General features: G+C 41.4%; 1 protein-coding gene across 1 annotated transcript in view; it reads right to left on the bottom strand.

The window, feature by feature from the left end:
• Window positions 1–7,193: 7,193 nt before the first annotated feature.
• Window positions 7,194–24,613, bottom strand: part of LOC144768345 (adenosine deaminase-like) — a 307,500-nt gene continuing 290,080 nt past the window's right edge. The window contains exon 11 of the mRNA XM_078651931.1: window positions 7,194–9,448. Within this exon, the coding sequence (XP_078508057.1) occupies window positions 9,344–9,448 (105 nt within the window). The 3' untranslated portion in view covers window positions 7,194–9,343. The remainder of the gene's footprint in view (window positions 9,449–24,613) is intronic.

Genomic DNA, 24,613 nt, shown 5'->3' with positions numbered 1-24,613 from the left:
ATTCTGAGAAATGTCACCCCATTTCCTTTTTCTCAACTAAAGGAACAGAACAAAAGGTGAGTTGGTATAACATACAACTTGTTGTGGCTAACCACGCGTCTGCCACTCTACTTATGTGCTGCCCAAAGCAAAAGGTGATTCTTTTTTATCATTCACATTTCTTTTAACCCGTTGCGTGCATCGGCCAACGGCCGTCGCGAGCACTACCTCCGTAGTGCTGCGCACGTCTGTTGGCCGAGGCAGCCCCGCCCGCGCACGAAAAGGTCCGCACTGCAGCAGATTTTACGCCGCGCTAAAGGGCTTAAAGTTTAATGGTGCCAATTACTTAATTGTGCACACACTGTCTGATTGCGACTATTGAACTTTATTGCCCTTAAACAGGACAGGGCCTTTGCTTCGCATTACAACATGGTGCATTAAAAAGCCTACAAATTGTATATCTTTTCATATCGCAAGGATTCTGCTGTTGATTAGAAATGACTTGTGTACCATGGGTCTCCGGCAACAATGTAGCAAAGTCTTCTCATTATGTAATTATGAGGTCATCTACTGTAAAATGGATCAGAAATTCAGTTCATTGGCAATATTTGTCTTACATTTTCTGATCAGTGAACATTTTATACCCAGGATGGCTACCTTCTGCAGAAACACTTCAAACCTTGTATATTATATTTGGGGTGCAATTAAACTGTGCAAAATCACAAACATCAACTTTCAACAAGGCTTAGACTGTGTTCTTTCCTCAAGTCTCCTCACGGACATATAACTCTTATTTCGATGACGTAGTTGCAAAGGTTATGTCTTTTCTCTACAATGTGCCGCAGCATGACTTTGCTGGAAACTATTTCATCATCATAAATCTATTTCCTCATGATCATATCACATTCTGGGACATAAGAGCTCAGTCGTCATATCCGAATGGTGAGATGTCCAGCTTTCAATGTGATATCTGTTTCCATATATTCCATTTGAGCATTCACCTTACCACGTCCATACCATTTGATTATTCACTTTACCAATTCCATTCCTTGCATCAGGAGATTACCCCAATCAGCATCTTTTGAGAGGTAAAAGTCAAGCCAACTGCTTATATCAAAGTTGCTTGTTTTTTTGTATCTCTACAAGCAGTTGGGGGGGGGGGGGGGGGGGAGTGTGAAACGGCTGTAAAAGTACACATATTGACAACATTTTCTTGTTAGTTCATAACATCACCCTGCTTTTTCGAGTTATAGATTAGGTAGGCAGTCTTAGGTTCTCATTACGAGTGATCTGATATTTACTAGTGGGAATACTGCATCTGCTCTTACTTGGTATCAGCTTGTGGTAACACAATGCTCCCCTTTAGGCTATTTTAAATTGGAAATAACATTAGGACATTGGTGTAACTACGCCAACGTCCGAATTTAAAAAATGTAAAACTATAATTTCCTGCTTGAAGTGTTTGCAGAAAAAATATTGTTGGTGGGGCGTTGGGGAGGTAAGAAAACTGAAATAAGTTGTCAAAACGTAGTCTACTGAAAAGCAAAATGGAAAAAAAGGTTGTTACAAAAAAGCTTAGGAATGTCATGCCTATTAAGGGAGCAGGGGCAAGGGGGCATGCTCCTGCTAAAGTAGAGGAGCATATACAGTGAGTTGGGGATGCGGACAAGAGAGTAGTAAGAGGTTTTTGGAATTCAGAGAAGAGTAGAGTTAAGGGGCAGGGTTCAGGGAAGGAAGGCTAGCATTATAGGGCAGTAAGGGTTTTTTGGGTCAAGGGACGTGTAGCGTTAAGGGGTAGGAAGGATTTTTTAGGGTTCATGGAAGTGTGAATAATGGGGTATTAAAGGGCTTTTAGAATAGAGGGAAGTATAGCATTAAATGTAGTAGGGGGTTTTGGGTTCAAGAAAGGGTAGCATTAACAGGTAGTAGGTGATATTTAGGGTTCAACGAAGGGTGGTTAATTGGTAGCTAGGATACTTAGTTTTCAGGGAAGGGTAACCATAAGGGGCAGTAAGAGATTTCTAGGGTCAAGAAAAAGTAATGTTAAGGGATTTTGTAGGTAGTGCCAAGGGGTAGTTAGAGGCTTTTAGGGCCCATAGAAGGGTAGCATAAAGGCGTAGTAAAGGAGTTTTAGGGTTCATTAAAGTGTGTGTAAAGGGGGTATTAAGGGAGGGTTTAGGATTCAGGCGATGGTAGAAATGAAGTAGTTTGGATTTTAAGGTTCAGGGATGGGAAGTGTTACAGTGGAATAGGGTTATGAGAGTACAGTTAGATAAATTGAAGACTGCATGTAAATTAATCCATTTTTAAAATCTGACTTTTTCGGAATTGTCAGAAAATAAATGAAGAAATGACATTAACACAAGATTATTACATCGACAATTTCAAGGCAAATTTAATATTATCTATATTTTACATACAACCGCATTTAGCCGGGTGGATACGATCCTGGTAAGGTGCACTATATGGCTGCACCTGGGAATACTAGGAGTGATACCACACTACTTGTAATTCTGATGTGACCGACAAAGGGAGTTTCCTGCTCAATTGGGAATACCTGGCCATTGACAATGAGGGGATAAGTTCACATTTATTGTTTTGTTTCCCCCCAAAGCTTTCCTCCAGCTGCAGAAATCTTGAATCGTTTACAAACTTTGGTCTAATGAGACAAAACTGATATAGCACCACTGTCCCAAATTTCTGTAGAAAGGCCATGCTGCTACACATGTGGAAATAGAGATGAATCTGCTGTATTAGCTGCTCGGTATATTACTTATTATCTAAAGAGCAATACATGTGATTACAAGATGTGCTGCTTAGAACAAAACCTGCAAGAGTATACTTTATTGCACGCACTTAAGTTACTCTCCCTTCTATTTTAAAAGGCTGGTAATAATGCGGAATGCATATGGGTACTGAAGCTTCACATGGGTTTCAAGGTGATGTAATGGTAGGCACGTGTGCGTTTTCACCTGACGCCTTGCCATGTGAACAATCCGCTATTGCCCCTGGAAGTCACGGTGTGAAACCAGTCATAAGGTCATGCCCACTGCTTGTTTTCGATTAAAAGCAGTTCACATTATAGTTAATAGAGAGGCATTGTAAATGTTTTGCCCTGTTTCTAGCACAAGAGTGCTGACAAATAAAATAAAATAAATGATTGGAAATCAGACTGTTTAAAAAAAGGTACAGGGGTTATCAAAAAGCATTACAATAGAATTTTGTTAACATTTCTATGCGGGCTACTCAACAAAACAATAGGCCACATTCCTATTTTGTGACATAATTCGATTCTGTTGATGTACATCTTTCATATAGGATTAATGAAACATTTACATAGTGCCAGTTACAGCAAATGACAGCCTCGGTACACTCAATTTCACACAAGAAATAAATGAGTGAACAGCACAAAATGTCTGAATCCCAGATCACTTAGTGTGTCAATGGATAATGTCACTGGCATTTGGATAAACTCAAATATTCACATTCTGGACTCTTTCAAATTTCAAAACTTTTGTGCTACTCCCCAAGACATGTGGACAGTAGTCCCTGAGTGCACTGTTTTGCAAGATCTTCTGAGCGTATGTCCGTTTATGCCAAATGCAAATATTTGAAGAGGGTACACTCTGAATAATTATAGATACTGAATTATCTTCATGCTTAGTTGGTGTATATTTGTTCTTTCACCCATATTGTACAAAATATTTCCATTGCTTCTATTTTATATTTTCAGAGTATTCGAATATAAACTCGGTTTTATACTTCCCCAGTACATTTCGGACTCCGGGCTGTGTTGTCTCCTGTGTTGATTGGATAAGTAGTGATTTCAGGTCTTGTGTAATGAGAAACAGGAATACAGAGTGGTTGCCACATCAGGCAGGAACAGACCAACTAATTCGTAGACACCAAATGCAAGATCAGTCCAGAATGGATTTTTACCCCTGATGAAGGACAGCCCTAAACAACGTTTATGTTAGAAAGATCTAAAGAAGTAAAATGGAAGCAATGTAAATATTTTTTACAATCTGGATTAAATAAACAAATATACACCAACTGAGCTTGACGTCATTTCAATATTTGGAATTATTAGCAGTTTATCTTCTTGCGCACTGAGGGACTACAACCCAAATGTCTTGGGGAGTAGCACAACAGTTTCGTTATGGTTGCAGACTAGGGCAGAGGATACATGACAGTGGCACACTCAAGAATGTAAAAGAATTGTTAAAAACATGAGAATATTTGAGTAATGGTGGATGCATTTCTGGAACTTTATTATCTCTTTCACATTTTCAGTATGAAAAGATAGACAAATTCTGTTTTGACCAACCACACCTACCTAGGGCACATGTGACAGAAAAAAAATCGAATGGCTTCCACATGGTGGACCGCTCTCTTGCATTCATTGCTTTATTTCTAAAGCTTGGCCTTTCAAATGGAGGACAAACAAAATGACATCTGCTCCTTGTTTGCTATAAGTCCGTAATGTAAAGAGCAATATGTACAAAAACTCTGTTACCAGACTGAGCAAAACTATAAGTTTTGTGATAGACATTGGCAGGTCAAACTAGCCGATATTTATTGGGAGAAAATGTTGTATATTTACCAGAGTTTCAGTAATCATGAAATCCGCATTTTATTCCCCCAAAACTTGTGATAGGCGATAGTTATTGCATCTGGTAAATTCAGAACACCTCAGTGATGGTTTTTATTAGATGTGATAATCATCACATCCGGTAGGGGGTAACTTGTAACGAAGACCTAAAGGTCAAAATCTTAGTATTTTGTAATAGTGATTTGCATTCAAAGCACAATGTTGTTGTATTGTGTTATCTAATTTAAATGTAGTTTTTCACATGGTTGAAATTGTTTGGCCAGGACCATACCAGCCACAAAATGGGCACTATGAACTTAGATGCAAAGGTCCTCCTTTCAAGAAGTGCGGAGTGGTACTAAAGCATGATTTTCAGCGGTAGTACCAGTCTGCATGATAACAAGTCTTAGCCCATGTGCTATTTCCAGGCAGTATTACGGTACCCAGTAATGCCAAACCCAGAATGACTTCTTGCTTTTCCGGCAAAGGCCTGGAAATCGGTACAGATATACAGTAAATCATCCAGTAATACTGGGTGCTGCATATTCGTCTCCATTCTGGCTCTCATACCTATAAAAATCAGGAAATGGAGTGTTAATGTTTCCAGATAACGGTAATACTGAGGCCTGGCATTACCATCTATTGAACAGCCATCTCGTAATGAGGCTCTAAAAGCTGGATATGAGGAAATCCATCATACCTGGCACTTGTTCAGCTAAACGTCAGACTAAGAGGTCTGTCTCTGTGGCTGCTTGAATATTTGGCCTAAAGACTGTTGTTAATGTTTTAGTTCACCTCCTCCAGTAAGAGCAGAATCATAACGCACTATGTCACCTACTGTGAGGTCCTGAAATCCTCTAGAAGTGCTGGGTTGCTTTCAACACAAGGCTCACCTTTCCACTTGATGGAGCGCCGCATTTCAATTCGGTTCCGGAGTGTAAACTCACTTCCTACCAGCAGCAAACCCTTCTCCCGCTTTATTTTATCTCCTATGCGGAGGTAGTTGGAGAATTATAAGATGTTATTGCATTCAAGTGCAGTCTTGGAATGTTCATTAATGGTGCTTTTGTATTCACATTAGAAACCTTCTGAATAACTGAAACACAGGCTTTTATACTAATATTTTCCAATTTAGCAGGAACAATTTCATCTGCTGGTCTTGCATCTCTAAAACGTGGGGTCCAGAAGTAAATGTCTGGTCCGTTTGTGATTTGATGTGTCAGAGGTGAAGCAGTAAAAAGTTACAGAAGTGGAGGATTCCCTGCATAGGCCAATGAATCAAGTTACCAACGTTTAAACTGCATATTGACTTAATCCTGTGTATGGAGTTCTACCAAAACCACTGTAATCAGTACTGAAGTAATGCTTCCCTGCCCTGAGATCACCTGCGATGGAAAATCGAGGACCACAAATTGCCTCCCACCCCCACCATCCTCCACTCCTTCTTTGGCTCAGGAGCCCTCCAACATTCCTCTAAGATGTATTTTGGGAACCTACCAAATTTTACCCCCAGTCTGTAGCTACAAGAGTTGGTAATGCCTAGAATTCTTTCATTACCATGTTGCAACATGATGGGGTAGGGATGTTTGGGGTCCCTGGCGTGCAAGATATCACGGATAACTAGAAGAATAAGGACCCTACAAAGATTGTGTATCAAAATGCATGAATGAAGAAAATCACAGATGGGGATATGGGGAGTATTCGGCAAAGAAAGGTAATGTGAAATTATTTGTGTGTCAAAGCTAAATTGTTTAATGTATGTGCCGGTTACCTCTATAATCAATTAAAGTAAGTTAACTTGTGGAACTTACAACTTTCTAGCCATAAAACTCATAATGGGAAGGTACATTGTTCATCGTGAATTCTAGAAAAAATTGTCTTCCTATAATGCAATGCTAGTTGAGGACATCACTGTAAGACAGTTCAGAGAATTCATGAATGCGCTGCGGGAATTTTGCAACTTGCAGATCAAAGGACTGATTCCTACGCATTGGCTACATTTGAGTCTAAGCAGGCCTAAAAAAATCGCCCACTTGCAATTGCAAGTAAACTTTTATATGGTCGAGCTATTTTTAGCACCTACTAGGTCCATCTGGAGAGTGAATTTAGGCTGGAAATGAGCAGGTGTTCTGTTCATTCAGAAAGTGAATGAGCAATAAAGATGTAATTTTTTTAACTTGATACATTTGCTGGCTGTTCAAGGAAAGATGTCAAATGTCAGTTAGTCTTTTTACTAACTGCTGCTTAGAAAAGTTTGTTTATTTTTCTATCTCTTACTAGAGTTAGACGTTTTTGTCAAGTGAGCTGTCTGTAGATTTCAGTTATTTTCCTCTAACACATAACATTTAAGTAAATAGCCTGTTAATATTTCAAACTATATCAGAAATTATTAAAGCACATGTTTTTGTAATTAAGAATGGTGATTCAAACAAAAAGTTAAATAGAAGCAAAACAAACAAGAAATCTTTACTTGGTTATATGCAAATGACACATTTGCTGAAATTCTATTTCCAAACAGTGTTTTACACTATATAGTTTTATCAGTAAAACTGCATGTCAGTGGGAATGTTTGTAGCCATTTCAATGTAAAATTTGCTGATTACAAATAACAGTGTGCTACCACTTTATGCTTTAATTATGTATTTATTAAAAGTGATAATTTTTAAACATGATTTGAGAAACAATCCTGCCCCTGCCCTAATGACAATGCTGTTAAGGAACTAATAGGCAATGCAGGGGTCATGTGTATCCTGTAGCTAGATTTGTATTAGATATGGAATGAAAGATTACTCTATTAAATCAAAGGAGTTTTCTGTACAGCAGACATGCTGAACTCGCACATTTGAAGGTGCTCTCAAATGTGGTAATGAAGAAAAAGGCGGCTCACTGAATTAAAATACTTGCCCGCGTTCACATCATTTGGAACCAGTTTATTGGTCAACAGCATTACAAATAGGTCCAGTATATTATTTGAGTCACTAGACCTGCAGATCTAATAACATGTTTGATTTTTTTAGGCCTGCTAAGTATGGTCAAACGACATCATAAAGGTATGAGGTAGGTGCTCTCAACATCAAAAAGATTTCACTGTTCTTTTTTCATGTGCTTTTCTATTGATATATCCCATTTTATTATTCCATTGTATACATTTTAAAAGGATTATAAACAAAGTAATCGACATGGCACTGTCAATATTTGAAGGAACTACATGATTCTGGCGAACCTTTCTTTAAATAAGTCATCCAGCTTTCTGTGTCATTCATTTCACAACATTGGAACATTAATTAATCATATTTTGTTTCTATCGTGGTTCTCCAAAGACCCTTTTGGTCTCCGCTCCTTAACCACACTGGTGCAAAATCATATGTTTAGATGACTGTAGTTTCACCAAACAAGTAGGTACTTGTAGGCATGGTGAGCTAATTCTGACCAGGATACCCATTTTGTCTCCTGTTTAAAGAGACTGGTTTGACATGCTCCACGTCAATGAGAGCAGTTACCTGCCTCGATAAATGACCTAGTTCCACTCCTTTTTTGGTTTAATCTTAAGCATTTGTACAATTTTAGAGAATATTCTTAAACACCCTACACATAGCAAAACATTGGCAGTATTCTTTTTAAAGGTGAACATTTTTTTATGACGATCAGATCATGCACCCTATGAATAGGCCACAAGGCCATCCTACAGATATTCAAGTTTTGGTTAATTTTAAAAAACTTCTTTGTGAGTGGGATCAAATCAGGGCAGAGTTGCTCATGAGTCCAGGAAATCACAGTCCAAAATCATCTGTGATCTCAGATCCTAATCATAGCCAACTTATCTGTTTCAGACCGCCTCATGAAGATAGAAACAAGTTATTGATTTTGTCACATTCTTTTAATGGAATTTTTCAATAGTTTTAGGTTGATTTTAATGATAATAAATTGTGCAACTGCAGTACTAAGTAGTTTAGTTTCTGTTATAGAGATAGACTGGTAAATCTTCATGTATGGAACATCAACACTGATCCCTCCTATGCACTGTAGAACCAGCATGAACCAGTCAACTAAAGTGATGGAATAACTTTTATTTGATACTGAGACCGAGTATTACTATAAAAAGATAAGAGCTTTATTTTCTATAATAGGGCCTCATTTCTGAAATGGCCTCGAGAGAAGAGAACTAAACTGATATTAGGAATGGTTGAAGATATCTAATTTCGCTCACTCTTGACTGTAATGATTTTTCTAAAACGTTGCTCAAATTCATGAACTTTAGGAAATTGATCAAATTTAAAAAGGGGTGTAAAAAACATTTCACATTAAGTTTTCGTGAGGGAAAAACAATCCAATAGCCTGCAAGTTTTTGTTGGAAAATTATCCTGCTAACCAATTTCTTGCAGGTAACTTCACTCTCATAGTTGTGCACAGTACTCAAACTTCACAGTTACAGGATCAGTCAATGTTAAGAACTTGGCGATGAAATAATTTTGCACATCCTAGGATGTCGTATAATCTAGAATCGAACACACAATACACTGGTAACTTTTTTTGCAACATACACTGTCTTATAAATTGCGTAGGTTATAATTTTAACTGAGGTAGAGTCCACAGGCATGATGAAACAATACAAAAATACTGTTTAGCAGGAAAGATTTGTCAGCGCCAAACGCTGCACTCCATTTCCTGTTTTTTCGAACTCCGTTTTAAAATGAAGTGATGCCAGAAGGTTTTGGTTCTAGGGTTGAAGCTGGGGGAGCCTGAGCTGTTTCTGTTCACTTCTTCCAATTGTGCTTAAAAGGCGGTGTCGAGAAGCATTCCATAAGCTTCATACAATCTATTAAGAAGTTCCTTCTTTTCTTTCTCAGGGAGGAAGCTGGATCGAGCTGCATTAATATTCTGCAAAAAAGTTTTAATGTAAAATGTTCATATTAAATTAGATCTGGAATTGGTAAATGCACAGAACAACAGTATCAATGTAGGTACTCGTAATGGCAATAACAAACATCAACATTTCTCTGCAGCCCTAAATTAAATATAGTGTTATTACTGGAAGTGTGAATACGCCCTTATTATTCACTGTTGATCGCCACTATTCCTAGATCACCTCTTTGACATCACAGTCTTTCCCAAGGAACTGGTTGGTACTCAAGCACAGACCCTCCAGTGAAAACCTATATAACATGGCTGCCTTGTGATTCCCAGGACCTGGTGTGTATAACAACAGTAGTATCCTCCATTTGATTCTCCTAACTGCACCAAAGCTACCAGATCAACAGAAGGCCAGACCACGAACAGCTGCTGACGGTGCATAAGTATCGTGATGAGGACCAGTTGGATTAGAAGTCATGCCTCTGATCTGTACCCCTGTTCTCTTATCAGAGAGGTAATAACATCGCTAACCACCTCGTTCATGCCATCACTTGGCCGACATCCAGCACCGAGAGAAATACTAACACCATCACAGCAGCATGGGGCATGCCCCCGGTCATTGGACATTTCAAATGCCAGTCCTGTAGTGTATGCGAATTGACAATGAACACCAAAGAATTCAAATTCAGGGGACAAACACACCAGCTCACTCATCAAACCAACTGCAAAACACAAAACGTGATTTATGCCATCAGATGCCCGTGTGATTTGATCTACATCGGCCAGACAACGCAAATGATTAAACAGCGGATCATACAACATAAAAGCAGAATCAATTGCAAGGTACTCACAGCACCCCTGGTCTCACACTTCATTGAGCATTCCCATACTGACACGGACCTAAGATGGCAGGTCATTGAGAAACCTACCCTACCTCTCAGAGGAGGCAACATGACTGCGCTGCTCAACAGAGCTGAATGCAAATGGATCGCCAGGGTTGACTCTGTCAACCGAGGGCTCAACACCCTTGATGAATGGACCAGCACTATCACCACCTAAGTCTCTCCCCTGAAGTGCGATTCACGTAATACAAACCTGTCTCGACCTTGACTTCAACAGGTTTATTGTACCTCCTAAGCCTTTAACATTTCTCTGTAAACTAACTGCCTGGTTTCACACCAAAACAACCTACTTCGTTGCTGTTAATTTAATATGCTCATATATTGTTTGTTTTAATCCTTTCCCTGTTATGATCACATTCACGTATTGTCTCCAGTACATGGCAGTAGGTACATAAACAGTACCAACGGTATGATCGTTGCATTATGAACCCCTTGTCCAGACCAAGCCCCTTTATTTGGCTTTCGTATTCTCCAAGCATCTAATACATTCTGTAAATTAACCTTCCGGTTTTACACCAAACAAACCCTGCTGTGTTGGTTAAAATATGCTCTATTGTTGTGTGCATTGCAATTATGGTTATGATTCACATGCACCTGCTGGCCAAAAACATTCTTAATTGTTATATGTGTTTCCTGCTTTAGACGCCGAGAGCGCCACTTGAGTTGTTTTACCTTTTGGTTGCACAAAATTGCTGATAATTTCCTTTTTACGTGACTGCCGGTTTTTGACGGCGCTCAGATACTGCTTCCCTTCCTGTTTTGCTTGAGTATCCATGGGAACCTTCTCCCACACCCAACCACTCCTCCCCGGCCCTTCCCATTCCCGCCCCCCTCCCTCTCCCTTGACCAATGACCTCGCGACACATCCCCCACCCCGCCCCTGGCTCACGCCCAAACCCCGCCCCCCCCCTCCCACGGCAGCCTGGACATAACCCAGGACACAGGTAATGCGCGGTCTGTTCCCGCATTCACTGCCGATCAGCCACGCCAGATGAGCGCCTGCCTCTGTGCTATACATGATTTCTGGTAAGAGCATCTCGGAGGGTCCACACTTCCAGATCGTACTTAGGATGTAACTCCAGCTCTATCACGGAGCGTCTAACAGCCTCACTGACCGCATGCGCGCTCTCTCTTTCCAGACGCTGCCCTACCTTGCGAGCAGCACTAGGACGGAACGCGATCAGGTAATCACATCGCCAGTCCGCCCCGCATAATTCCTGTGACATCCCTGTTATTTAATACTCACGTCAATATTTCTTTCACAGTAAATTGACGCTATCAACAACCGTGTGTGCCGCCAGCCTCGCCTCCATTACAGGCACCTTGTAAGTGTAATCCCCTATATGTGGTTCACCGTTCCACTTAAGGGTCTCCTCCCTGCCGGGCCAAATTTCCACATTAGTCACCCCTAACAGCACTCTCCTTCCCTTTCTGGCCACCACTACAGTCACGGCCCCCTTTTTCACGATAGGTCTAATACGATTCAGTCAAATACCTATCCCCCACCCCTCACCTACCCCTCCCCGCCCGCCATTTGCCCTTGCTCACTACTCCCCTCCTTTGTCCACAGCACTGTACCTATCGACAACCCCGTCCTGATGACGATCCTAAATCAAGGGGATCGAAACGCCGTCGACCACACAGCTTGAACCATACGACGCATATCACACTTAAAGCTTTTATGCGAAAAACTATTGTCCAAGTGATTGTAACTTGTTCTGTAATTGAAGCTTTAAATGATGTACATAATTTCATGTATGCGCCACTTATGCTGTTTTTAAAAGCACTTGCACTTCTCATTTCACTTCAAACTGTATATAGCACCTTGCACCAAGTGCCACTGGGTTGTCACAAGATCTAATCTTTACAGTGCTGTCTTAAACTGTAAATGCATTACCCCTTGTCCTTGGTGAATAATACCACCCTTTGTTCAATTCCTCTGACTCCTTGTGTTCTGTTCTTAGTAATGCCTGTGGCATACCCCTATTGAAACAGTCTTTTAAATAATACCTGTTGGGACCTGTTCTTGTTTACACTCTGATCTGTACCAGGCCTTACAGCTGAGAAATGCTAACAAAGACAAGCATTAGGATAGGCCTGAGTAATAGTAAAATGTACTGACCATGAAGTAACTAACATACAGCGATTCCCTGATATCAGCTGATGTAAGTTCACTCTGTTATCACATACAAATAAAACGCAATATCCCTGTCTCACGGCTGAAGGATTGTGCTCCGCAACAGCCACCTACAATGATGTGCAACATGGATCTTTTGTAATGTGAAAAATGTCTGGAACGCTTAATGTTTGTTGTCTAACCCTACCTGTCATGCCTGGAGGTTGACAAATAATTTGGGGGTGGACGGGGGGGTTGCTTAGCTTCTTCCATAACCTAGATATAGAGGGACAAGGACTTTAGGGATTCTTAATAAGTGGGATGTTGCCCAATTACTCCAGGAGAGGAAACTCGATACAGAAAGACTACAATGAGAACATCAGGAAGGCAGAATGTGCTTTCAAAAGATGAATACAATGTTACCTGTGCTGAACAACACGATCACCTCTACAATCAGGTTTAGAATGCTGGTATTAACTACCCTTTGAGGAAAACAACGCTTTCAGCATGCATAGAATCTGGGCAAAGGATAGTTACAGAGGAAAACTTGTTTGGCAGGGGATCTTAACACATTTTCAAAGGGCTTTTCCATCGTAGTGGCCTAAACATCAGATTTTGCTTGCTAGGGAGTCAAAACTGTTAACTGCGTTTGTTACATTTCAGTGAGCCTACCAATTTTTCAATGGATTTTGTTCTCACCTCTGCGAAACTGGCCTTGCTGTGGGTTATGAATCCTTAGTTAGTAGCAGCTCTCGTCAAACTGCCTGAGATGATATACTAAGACGATCTACTGATTTATACTTCGACGATATACTGATTTATGCGAAATCTGTATATACACTTAATTCAGTACTAGACTGGCCATTGATAAAAGACAAATATACATCTGTATGGAAGGAAGTTCGTTATATATGGCAACTGATAAGGTAAACGTGCATCAAACCCAAATATGCTTTTGATCTTTGTCCATTATTGGGGTTCCACATCCCAATAATTGAGTGCAAATCATGCGTTAGATGAGATGCACATGCCTTACAACAGAGTTTTCATTTGAAGTCGAGCTTTTAAAAGGGTGGCTGGAAAAGAATTGCACATTTGAGTGTAAGTTATTATGACTGTCAGTTCTGAGGGCCTCAGCAGATTTCTTATAATGCTCCAAATATTTCTTGGATGAAAGTCACATTTTGAAGCGAATCTTTTTAAAATTTGGGATTGTAAGTCATTATGTCCTTGTAGGTCTCGCTTAGATCACTCACAATTTCAGGTCTGCGTGACTCTCACGACCCTTTCAAAGCATAAAATTCCCTCCCGCCCTCCTTACTTCCTGTTTCTTGTATGCCTTGCTAGGGAGAGATGATGTGGGTGTTTGGCCCAGGGACTTTAGGACCAGCGGGAATCGTAGGCAATGTAGGCAGTTGTGGCTGGTGAACTTTGAAAGTGGTGGGTGTAAATGCCTGCCTTGAATTGAAGAGAGTGAGCAAAGTAAGCAAACTCTACTTTCATGGTGTGACAGGAAACCCTACCCTTCTTCAGACTGCTGGTGGTTAACCATCCCATAGAAAACTTCAAAGAAATGGTGGTGAGGCAATATTTATGCCCTCCTTCTCACCAGCGATGATGGTGCCAGTGTTGAACAAAGAGGAAAGTCAGGTGACATGGGCCCCCTAAATGTGCCTATGTTGTTATTATACATGGGGGTAACATTAAGGTTTATTAAAGACAAGAAATGTTTTACAGCACACGTCCTGAACTCATCTTGAAAATGTTCTCATATGTGAGAATGAAGAAAAAAAGGAGGCATGTCAAAATAGAAAAAAACTGCCTGGAATCACACAATTTGGTGAAGTATGAGGCCAGGATTGATAACAGTTTTTCAGTTTTGACACTGCTATTCAAGCAGTAGATTGTTATCTCGTTGTCTCCCATACTACATTAAAGGTTAATACTGTATCTTACATTTCGGGACATAAAGTTAGAGCATAGGTGGGAAGCAGAAGCCACACACTTGTTCTAATGGATTTCCAATTTCCCCTCACAATTACACAGCAGCTACAGTGAGAACTTCCAGAATGGAAGTTTCGTCGCATGTTGAGTTAATGTAAAAATGTGTCAAGTTATTTTTTTACTGAAGCGCTCCTGTACCATCTTACCATTACCTGCAAAGTTGCCTCATGCAGCAGCCTTGAAATGCACCGCAACTGCAAATTCCAATCTTCACTGTGATCCGTTTTTGTAACGGCATCAGTAAAAGGAGCCACAAGGTGTTTTTTAGGTCTCTGCCTGATCCAGCGCATGCGCTGATCTGGCCGAGACATTTAGTAGCTGCTTTGAGAAGTGCTACTTTTCCGGCGACCAGCTTACTATCACGTGCGTAATAGCAAGCTGGTGGCCGGCAAGGTAGCACTTGCGGTGACGCGCATGCACACCACACGCGTCACCACGCGGCCAATGCTTGTTACACTTTTCTATTCCCCTGCAAGCAGTGTTCAGGCGACAGAAGTCCACTGATGGAGACAGGACCGGGAGAATCCCAAGCCGTCAGAAGATGAATAAGCCGGACTGTCAGGCTGTGAACCATGACTGACAGCAGCGAGGTGGAATCAAAGAGTGAGCAACTTTGACAACACGCTTTGCAGTCCTGCCCCACTGCGGATCTACATGATTATCGCCAGACATAGAACTCGGGGAGAAAAGGCTTACATGCTCTCAAATTAAACACAGCAGTGTGTTGGTAATCTGTCTTGCACTGTGTTTTCTGCAAAGAAAGAAATTGCCAGGGCTTGGAACATTAATTTAATGGAATTTTTACTTACCTTTTAATTCCTACCATTCACCATGTAAATTCAACGCAAATTATGAAAGGGCCCGGATGCCTCTTTCGGTAAGTTTTCTGCAGACTATTCAGAAATAACTCTAAAAGAAATATGTTTTTGAACAAATCACCTTTGTAGACTGTACAAACGATGAGGAGTGTAGATTATAGAAAAGAGCCCATTCGAAAATAGAACTCAATCATGAAAAAAAAAACTGCAACTTTGAGGGCTTGACTATATTGATCACTGGTAATAAAATACCAAGTCCTACGTCTAAACAGTCCCTTCTAATCTCAAATATCACAGGTCGGAGTTTGCACTTGTTAATTATTTTTTGACAATGCTGTTTACAATGACCTTGTGAAAAGAAATATGGTAGATCTTGTTTTTTGGACAGAAGGTTAGCTTATTTAGCATATTGTCATTAAAATAACACTGACAAGATTCGCATGGCCACATAACTAATCCGAATATGAATATACGGATTAGTGGCATTATTTCAATTTCCTATTAAAACATGGCAATGGATAGATGTGTGAAAGACTTGTATTTTGCAGGTGTAGAGTGCCTAGTTCCTACATATATGGCCTTACATTGATTACTGAGATTGACACTTGTTCTCGTAAGCAAAGTGAGGTTCTATGCTTGCTCAGCATGTGGTACAGTTAATTGTGAGGTAGGGAAACTGGTTAGATGCTCAAACTATTCCTGTTGCCATTATTCAATTTCTTATGTCAACTTCAATTTTGGGGACTTTTCCATGCACAAAGAGACATTTCACATACTTGAGTGGTAGACATGCATGTGTTTGAAAATAGCCAAAGGAGGCAACTTCTGTTTCACCAAATGGTGTATGACAGAATATAAAAAAATTCCCGATCCCAAATTATTTTTTTTAAGTTTGGAGAACCAAAATTAGCAACAGACTTGTAATGTAAAGTACAATAATATTTACAATAAAAATATTGTGGACCAAACATAAAAATATTTGCATTGGTTCAGTTTTGTCTGAGTGCGACAATCCACACTAGGAGTGTGGGATACAGGAGAACCGCCCAGTATCATGTTGCCACAAAGGACAACCTTCTCACACTCAGCGTAGAAAGTGCTTTTATTCAATAAAAATCATACGTTCATGTTATGCAATGTGTGAAGAGACTACCAGCAAGAATAACAAGCATTTGCAATGCAATAGGTCTCGTTTGTGTATAGTAATTGTACGAGAATCGCCAGTAGGCACTCATTTTGTCACTGACTTTGTTTACAGAAGCAAAACCACGGACCCCCTTTGTCAGCAGCCGAACCACACCTCTGGTGTTATGGAAGCCTAAACGGATATGTTCACGTTGTTGTTTTTATTTCTGATGGTAATAGACTTATAAGGTCCCAAAGGCGAGACCTATTGGCCATGCCAATGCTTGTTTTTTTATCTGATGATGAGTGGGGAAGCATCTGACGTCATCCATATGACGCTGAGCTGTTTTCTGCTCTGCTTCCCTTTCCTAATTTTCCATGGAGCTTCTCTACTGAGCAGTCCTGCAGTTAAAGAGTGCTTATATAAATCTATAGCGGGCTACAGTTTTGAGTGATTGATTCCCTTTTTCTCTTGCCTGGATTTATTGGAGGGCTTTGTCTGTGGCTTTCCTAGTGAGCAATGGAGTACTCAAGGGATTATTCAAGGACTAGATGTTCCTTTTCTTCATTGTAACATGAAGACAAAAAGAAGTGGGTAAGCAGCAGCATTCTCCCTCTCCTCCTTCTGAGGGTGATGACGGAGAGATGCCTTTGCGACACGAGGGTCATTCTTCTGATGATTCTGAAGGCCAGGCAGGTTCAGGCGTTGATTGATGAAGCCGTGGCGAGGGCCTTGGCTTTCAACCCTCCCAATCCTAAGACACCAGCATCTGCCATAAGGATGTGGACACTGATACTGAGAGTGACTCATTATCTGGGAGACCCGGTGCGTCTGATGGTAAATTCATTTCCAGAGATCGGTTAGATGCTATTATTTTTCATAACCGGGACAACCTAGGTTTTTCTGAGAGGCTATTTGCACAGTATGCCAAGCTACTTCGGTGGCTCTTCTTTACCCCAAGATGAAAGACCGAATATCCAGGGTCGGAAGGAGCTGGATCGGTTTCGGGTTCCTGGATTCCTGCAAAAATCCTATGCTTTGGAGGAGGTGGATGTTCTCTCTCCATCCATTAAAGTGGACTCAATCTTTGCTCCCCTTGAACCCTGTTGTCTATTCTGCAGAGGATCCAGTGGACAAAAAAGTGAACTCTGGCTTGAAACAATGTTTTGGGGCTACAAACCTGGTATTGAGGGTAGCATCCTATGCGGTTCTCGTGTCTCAGTGCTTGGTCAAGGATTTTGACTCTCTGACTGGAGAGATGCAGGAGGCGACTGATGTGTCTGACATTTTGGATCAGATGGAGCAACAATCTAAACTATGACTGACATTTTTTCGGATATCAGGAAAGCGGCACCTGTAGCTTCCAGCTCCATAGTAATGGCCCAGAGGAATTTGTCGCTTCGGGATTGAAAGGTTGATTTCTCAGGAAAAGTCTCCTTCCAGAAGCATCCATTTGACGGTCACAAACTCTTTGGGGATCGCCTGGATGACATGATGTGGACATCATTCAAGGATAAGAAACATTCCTGGTCCTATCGGTTGTCATCTGGTAAGAATTTCAGGTCCTGGATCTGGGAGACCAGGGACTATACCAAGCAGGACTCTAAGTCTTATTCTTCATACAGTTGCAGGTAACCGCTGCATAAACCTGGAAAGGCACAAGACGGGTCCAGCAAGGCAAGGCCATCCTAACCGAATTCCTGACTACTCCAGCACTCTGGCCTTGGACAAAGTGTGAGCAAGGCTCATGGATTTTGTTCATGCTTGGGAAACCTCTGTCACAGATTGATGGGTTCCGTTCTTTGTTCAGAACGACACTATAGTCCTCTTCTCTCTGCCTCCTGACTCTGGGTGCATCCATCCTCCCGTCCTCAAGGACTCTGTGAAGCGAAAGGTTTTGTGGGACATTGTCTCGGCCTTACTGTTCAAAAATGTAATTGTTCCCATCCCTCCAGACGAAAGGAGTCGGGGTGTGCATCTTATTTTTGGTCCAGAAAGTGTCAGGAGGCTATTGGCCGGTGCTCTATTTCAAGAGGCTCAATTGATGGAGCGGAATTGTTCCTTTTTCCATGATTACACTGCAAAGCATCATTCTACTAGTCTCTGTGTAAGACTTTCTGGCAAACATTGGTTTGCAGGACGCATACTTACACGTTCCTATCCCGCAAGGCCATCCCGGTTTCTTCCATTAGTGGTGGGTGTAATCCCATTTCTGTGATCTCCAGTTCGGGTACAAATCCACCCCACGGGTTTTCACGAAGGTTCTGGCTCCATTATTGGCACTTATTCATCAGCAGGGTGTATGTGTCTCGGTAATTGCCTTGTCTTGGCCAAGTTTGCTCCTTAAGTGTAGGCAGATGTTCATCTGTTGGTCCACATTTGACATCTCCTGGATTCCTCATAAACCCTGCGAAGACTCAGTTGCTCCCGGAGCAGGATTGGGTCTTTAAAGGGGCCAAATTCCACACAGAACTGGGGGTGGTTACCCTTCCAGACAGCAGGGTGCAGAAGATTCAATCTCATGCTCTCCATCACCTGATGGCTTCCTCTCCCAGAGGTTTAGATTGGATGAGAGTTCAAGGGGGACTTGACAGCCACTGTGTTTTTGGTTCCATGGGCTCAGTTCCACTAAAACAAGTTCATTTACTTCCTCCTTCCGCACTGGGATCCTGCCTCGCAGGATATGTACCTCCCTGTCCTGGTGTCGGAGACCATGAGACAGGCTTGGTGGTTGGACCCCTTGCATCTCTTGAAGGGGGCCTCTTTGTGTCCTTCTCTTACATTGGTAATCTCTATGGATGCAAGGGGTGGGGTGCCTGGGTGTCTTCTCATCAGGTCCAATGTCTTTGGACTTCCAATCAAAGCATTCGGTGTGCCAACTGGAGGGAGCTTGTGGCAATCTGGTAGGCTCTCCTGGCCTTTTCTCTGTTGATTCTGCACCAGGCTATCTTAATCCGGACCGACAATACCACAGCAAAATCTTATCTGCTCCGCCAGGGGGAGACAAGGGCCTTGTTCCTGTCGGCCATTTCAAATCAGATCTTTTCTTAGTGCCAGACTGGTCTCCTTTCTCTGACGGCGGTTTATATTCAGGGTCTCCTGAACACTAGTGTGGATCTGTTGAGTAGGGTGATTCCCTCCTCCCACGACTTTTGTCTCTCTCCCCTGTTGTTCAATCCGATCTGTCAGAGGTGAGAGTGTCCGGTTCCAGTGGTGAACCTTTTTGCATCTTCCCTTTACACTCCTCTACCCCGCTTTTGATCCAGGATGAGGGAGGCTGCAGCTTAAGGGATAGATGCTCTGCCCTGTCCTTGGCCAGCGGGTCTTTTGTTTGCTTTTCCCTCCTTTTCCTTTAATCCATTGTTTTCTGATCAGGATGAGGATGGAGGGAGCTCAGGTGATTCTGGTGGCAATGAAGATTGGCCTATAGTGGCTGTTATCCACTGTTCCTTCTCCTCTGGTCTTCCCCATTCTCCAGGAATCACTTGTTCATCTTAAATTGACGGTCTGGAGACTAAGTGGGGAGGTTTGATTTCTCAGGGTTGCTTGGTCGCTGTCTCTTCATCCATTCAGGCCTCTCAGGGGCCATCCACTAGGGCTTCCCATGACAGTCACTGGGTATCCTTTGGGAAATGGTGTGGAAAACGGCAATTGTTGGCTCCTTTTGCTGCTTTCCTCGGGTGTTGCAATTTCTGCAAGAAAAAGTGTTTTCCCTTGGGCCTTCATCCATCGACCTTGAAGTTGCAATGGGCAGCTACTTGGGCGTTTTAGGCTTCTTGGGGTACTTTGAAAGACTCTCACAGTCTGGTGCCTAAGTTATTCAAAGGGTTTCCTAATCTTCACCCTAGAGTATCTCTGGTTTGTCCGGCCTGGGATCTTCCTATGGTTTTGCAGGCCTTGCATTATCCCTCCCCCCCTTTGAGCCTCTCCATTCCATTACTATCTGGATTCTCACATTGAAGGTGTTCTTTCTGGCAGTCATTTCCTCAACAAGGAGGTTGGGGGAACTGGGTGTGCTTTCTTGTAGGGCTCTGTTCCTGAGGATTGAGTGGTTTTGCGCCCAGGGCCTGGTTTTATTCTCAAGGTGAACACTTCTTTTCATGCCCAACAGTAGGTTATTTTGCCTGTTTTTTGTCCAGATCCTCAATCTCCTGAGGAAGTTAGTATGCATTATATGGACGTCCAGAGAGCTGTTCTGGTTAATCTAGAGAGGGTGAAGGCCTTCAAGCAGGACTCCTCTGTATTTGTCCATTTTGGGCCTGCTCGATAGGGTCAGAAACCTGCCTCCCAAACTGTGAGCAGATGGATTTGTTCTCTGATTGCTTGGCCTATTCCCAATTTGGTGTTCCCTCCTATTTTGGGGTTCAGGTCAACGTGAGGTTTATCTGCTTCCCTTGCTGAGTGTCAGGGAGCATCTTTTGTCTGAAGTTTGCACTACAGCCACTTGAGCGCTTCCCCTCCACCTTTATCAAACATTACCGGATCAGGGTCTTGCTGTTAAGGATCTTTTTGGGACCAAGGTTCTGGCTACGGTGCTGTAACCATAATAACTTTTCTTATTATTTCTGCAATCTGCTCAGTTGTCCTGGCTTTTCTTTGGCTTCCAGACATCTCAAATAGTGAGGGATCTAAGCGAGAGAGAGAAGGAGGTACTGCTTCGAGTACTTACTGGTAATTACAGTACTTCAAGTCCTTTTCTAGTTTAGAGTCCTACCTCCCTCCCTCCCAGCCCTATGTGTCCAGGCCTATTCTGTTTTTAGGGGCTTGTTGAAGAAACTGGAAGTAATGCTTTGGAAAGGGTCGGGAGAGGCAGGCAGGTCTTATATGGTAGGACTGTTAGCAAGAGGGCTTGGAGTAATGCAATTACTGGGAAGTAATAGAAGCATTACAGCGCTCTCTTTTTATTGCAAACGGGCATAATTGGAAATTATTGGTGAAGCTGTCAAGTTTCTAGATGCTTTTCTATGAAATGAGCCGACTAAGAAAATACAGCAAAATATGCAACAATATCTATTACTGGAAATACACTTCGACTTTGACAGTAAAAAGGCAGGTTTATTCAGCAGGAAAAGACGCCGTTCCAATATGACAATTGTTTCCCTTACGCTCACTGAAGGCTTGGCATTTTAAGTAACGAGAAACTGACTGAATTTCTTGCAAGGTATCACTTTAGATTAAATGTTGTCTGATATTGAATTATCAAACATTCTCAGGTTAATGTTAGCTAACAATTTGTCGGGTTACATGATTTGGAATTGTCCAAATGTGGTTCATGTCTAGTTGTTTGCAATGCAAAAAATTTAGTTAACGCTTTCTTCAGTATTTTTGAGTCATAATATTTTGTTTTTGACATTGTATACAAATATATGAGCAATGTTCTCCTGAAGAAGGCACAGTTTGGTCCTGCTTGATTAAAAGGGATTAAATATTCTCTAAATTGAGTGCATCACTAATTCAGTTCGGATTTATGAAGACTGGAGTGGTTAACAGCTTGTAAATACATCTGTTATAAATGTGATATACTTTTAAAACCTCGAGTGCGCAAAGAAAGTCTTTCGTTGTAGTTTTGTTTTATTAACAGTTTTGAGAGTTTTGTCGAAAGTTATTTCTCGTAATTTTCTAATTGTAAGGTGGTAAACTTCAGTTGCTTTTATTGAGCTCGTTTAAATTCAAAATCTTAACAGTGATATTATAATTGGTTTTCCTTCATTTATGGAGAATTATTTAAAAGTTGCATGCCAATAATGTTTTGAGGGCTCATGAAGTGCTCCTGTTCTATGTGTATTCACTTTAGTGAGGCATCAAATGTGTCTTCGCAGTAAACTTATGTTCCTAAGGTGTAGGGGATGTTCTTTCAGACATTACAAGTGAACAAACTATATCATTTTTATCTAAAACCTGAGATAAATGATTCCACCATTGAAAGAACGGTTTTTCCTTACCTGTTCCTAACAGAGTAGTTGAAACATTTTTTCAGGGATGTCTCTTAGTACAGACAACTTAATCAGCATAGGTCCACATACATAATGGTGTATGATACCTGAAAATAGCTCATCTGACTAATCAGGAATACCAGTTTGAATGTGTAGTGGCGTTGGTTATTGATGTTTGGTGAGAGGTTTGTGTTTCCGATTAAATGTGGAAACAGTTTCAATAAAGTCAAAACACTGTCAAGCTTTTTAAACCGTTTGTGGTCAAAGAGTGACTGGGAAAGAATGCCTAACGGCTAAGGCGGTCGATCTCAAATCTGGGGAAAACGGGTTCGAGTCTCGGCAATGACGCTGACCATCCTGTGGTTCTGGGCAACTCACTCAATCTTCCCGTGCCTAACAAAAATGAATGCGTCCTTATGTATGCAACTGGTGCTCATGTAAGCACTCTGATACCCAATACCTTTGGGTCAAGTTCGCGCTATATAAAACTCTGAAGAAAAAAATGGATAATAAGATTTATACTGCGCACAGCTATTTCTAGCAGTGTCTCAGCATTGTTGTCTTAAGTTCTTCCACACACTGTGAGGTTTTGACCCTGCCTTTAATTTAGTTAGGCCAATAGTGTTTCTTCTTTGAGGGAAATTTCATTAGAATAAGTTCAAGCTGATCCTTTGATTATTGCTTATGAAAAGCATCTTGGAATTTCTCTAGCCAAGACAAGGTCATAGGATACTTCCATGTGGCCCGGTAATTGTAGGCATATAAAGTGATAATTAAGAAGAGTTTATATTTTTTATTTTCTGACGAACATCAACAGTTGATGAACACCCCTTATATCTTCTGAATTATTTGTATTTTCTGAAATTTTACGCAGCAAAAAAAGTATCTGGTTGATATTGCAGATTATTTTTCAAAGTGGATTGAGACCTGGTTTGTGGAACTTCCTGCCCCTGCTATGTTCCTTTCATTGTTTCCTGGTCGTTTTTGTGAGAAAGAAACAGTGGTGTCCCATTGATCTGAAATGCAATGGCATATTTTTTAAGAGGATACATTGTGATTTAAAATCTGCCTATAGCACGATGAAATATGCCAACCAAGTGTGAAATATGTCAACCAGGTGCTTCATAAAGATTATTAACTCTGCAATTTTTATTTGTATGGCGATTTCCTAAATACTGAATTCCTGTTGTAGGAATACTGCAGCTAGCCTCATTTGAAAACCACCAATTTCAACAATTTTGGAGGAAGATTTCCAGTATCTAATTTGTGACAACTGTGGATCTAATGAGTCTAAAGAGAATTGATGAGTATCAGAAAACAGGGCTTTTTGCAGTTATCCCACCACTTTTTGCCCCCATTTGGACTACTATATGTCAGGTTTTGTTCTGACAGTGCCCTGAAGCTTGCTAACCAGGCTCCAGTGGCGGTGTTCTTTCCTTAAAACAGTTATATGTGAATTGGCCTTCCCAACTGACAAATCCTTTACCCCCCTATAAGTAACCATGGTCGATGAACTCCGCTCCGCGAGCGGAGATTGCAGGGATTTGTTAACTACGCATTATATTGAAAACACGGAATTCATGCTAAAACTCTGACTCCGCCGGAGTTAGCTACTGCACCCACAACCCTTTGATAAAACAAATTTACTTTTACATGCTAAAAAAAACATATAACCAAGTCACAAAAGTGAACTTTGAAAAATATCAGGCAATGAGAGAGGTGATGATTTTGGGGTCCCCCTAGAGACCTTGAACACAAAGAACATAGCATGCTGAACGATTCAACGGTGGTCCCATCCTCCTAGGACCACCCCAAGCAAAGTTATGGGCAAAAATACAATGCCAAGCAAAGGCCCTGCAAAGCATTAAGGGGCGAAATTCTAGAGTGCAGTGAATAATATAGTATTAGCTCACAGCTGAGCAGGAGCCCCTGCTGCTTGAGGAATGTTTTGATATTGGATACTATAATATTCCCTGCACTCTAGAAACTCGTCCCATAATGCTTTGAAGGGCCCTTGGTTGGGATTGTATTTTTGCCCATCACTGTGCTTGGGGTGGTCCTAGGAGGATGGGACCACCGCCGAATCGTTCAGCATGATGTGCTCTCTGTGTTCAAGGCATCTGTTTGGTTCTCTCCCTAGGTTAGGGAGGTCCCCAAAATCATCACCTCTCTCACTGCTTGCTATATTTTCATTTTCACTTTTGTGAGATGACTATATGCATTTTAGCATGTAAAGATAGAGTTACTTGTTTTACCAAAGGTATGTGAGGTTTCTGTTTTATTAATTGGGATG

The sequence above is a fragment of the Lissotriton helveticus genome, chromosome 7 (genome assembly GCF_964261635.1).
Source record: "Lissotriton helveticus chromosome 7, aLisHel1.1, whole genome shotgun sequence".
Lineage (NCBI taxonomy): Eukaryota > Metazoa > Chordata > Amphibia > Caudata > Salamandridae > Lissotriton > Lissotriton helveticus.
Note: the sequence above shows the minus strand (reverse complement) of the source record. Positions and strands in the feature narration are given on the sequence as shown.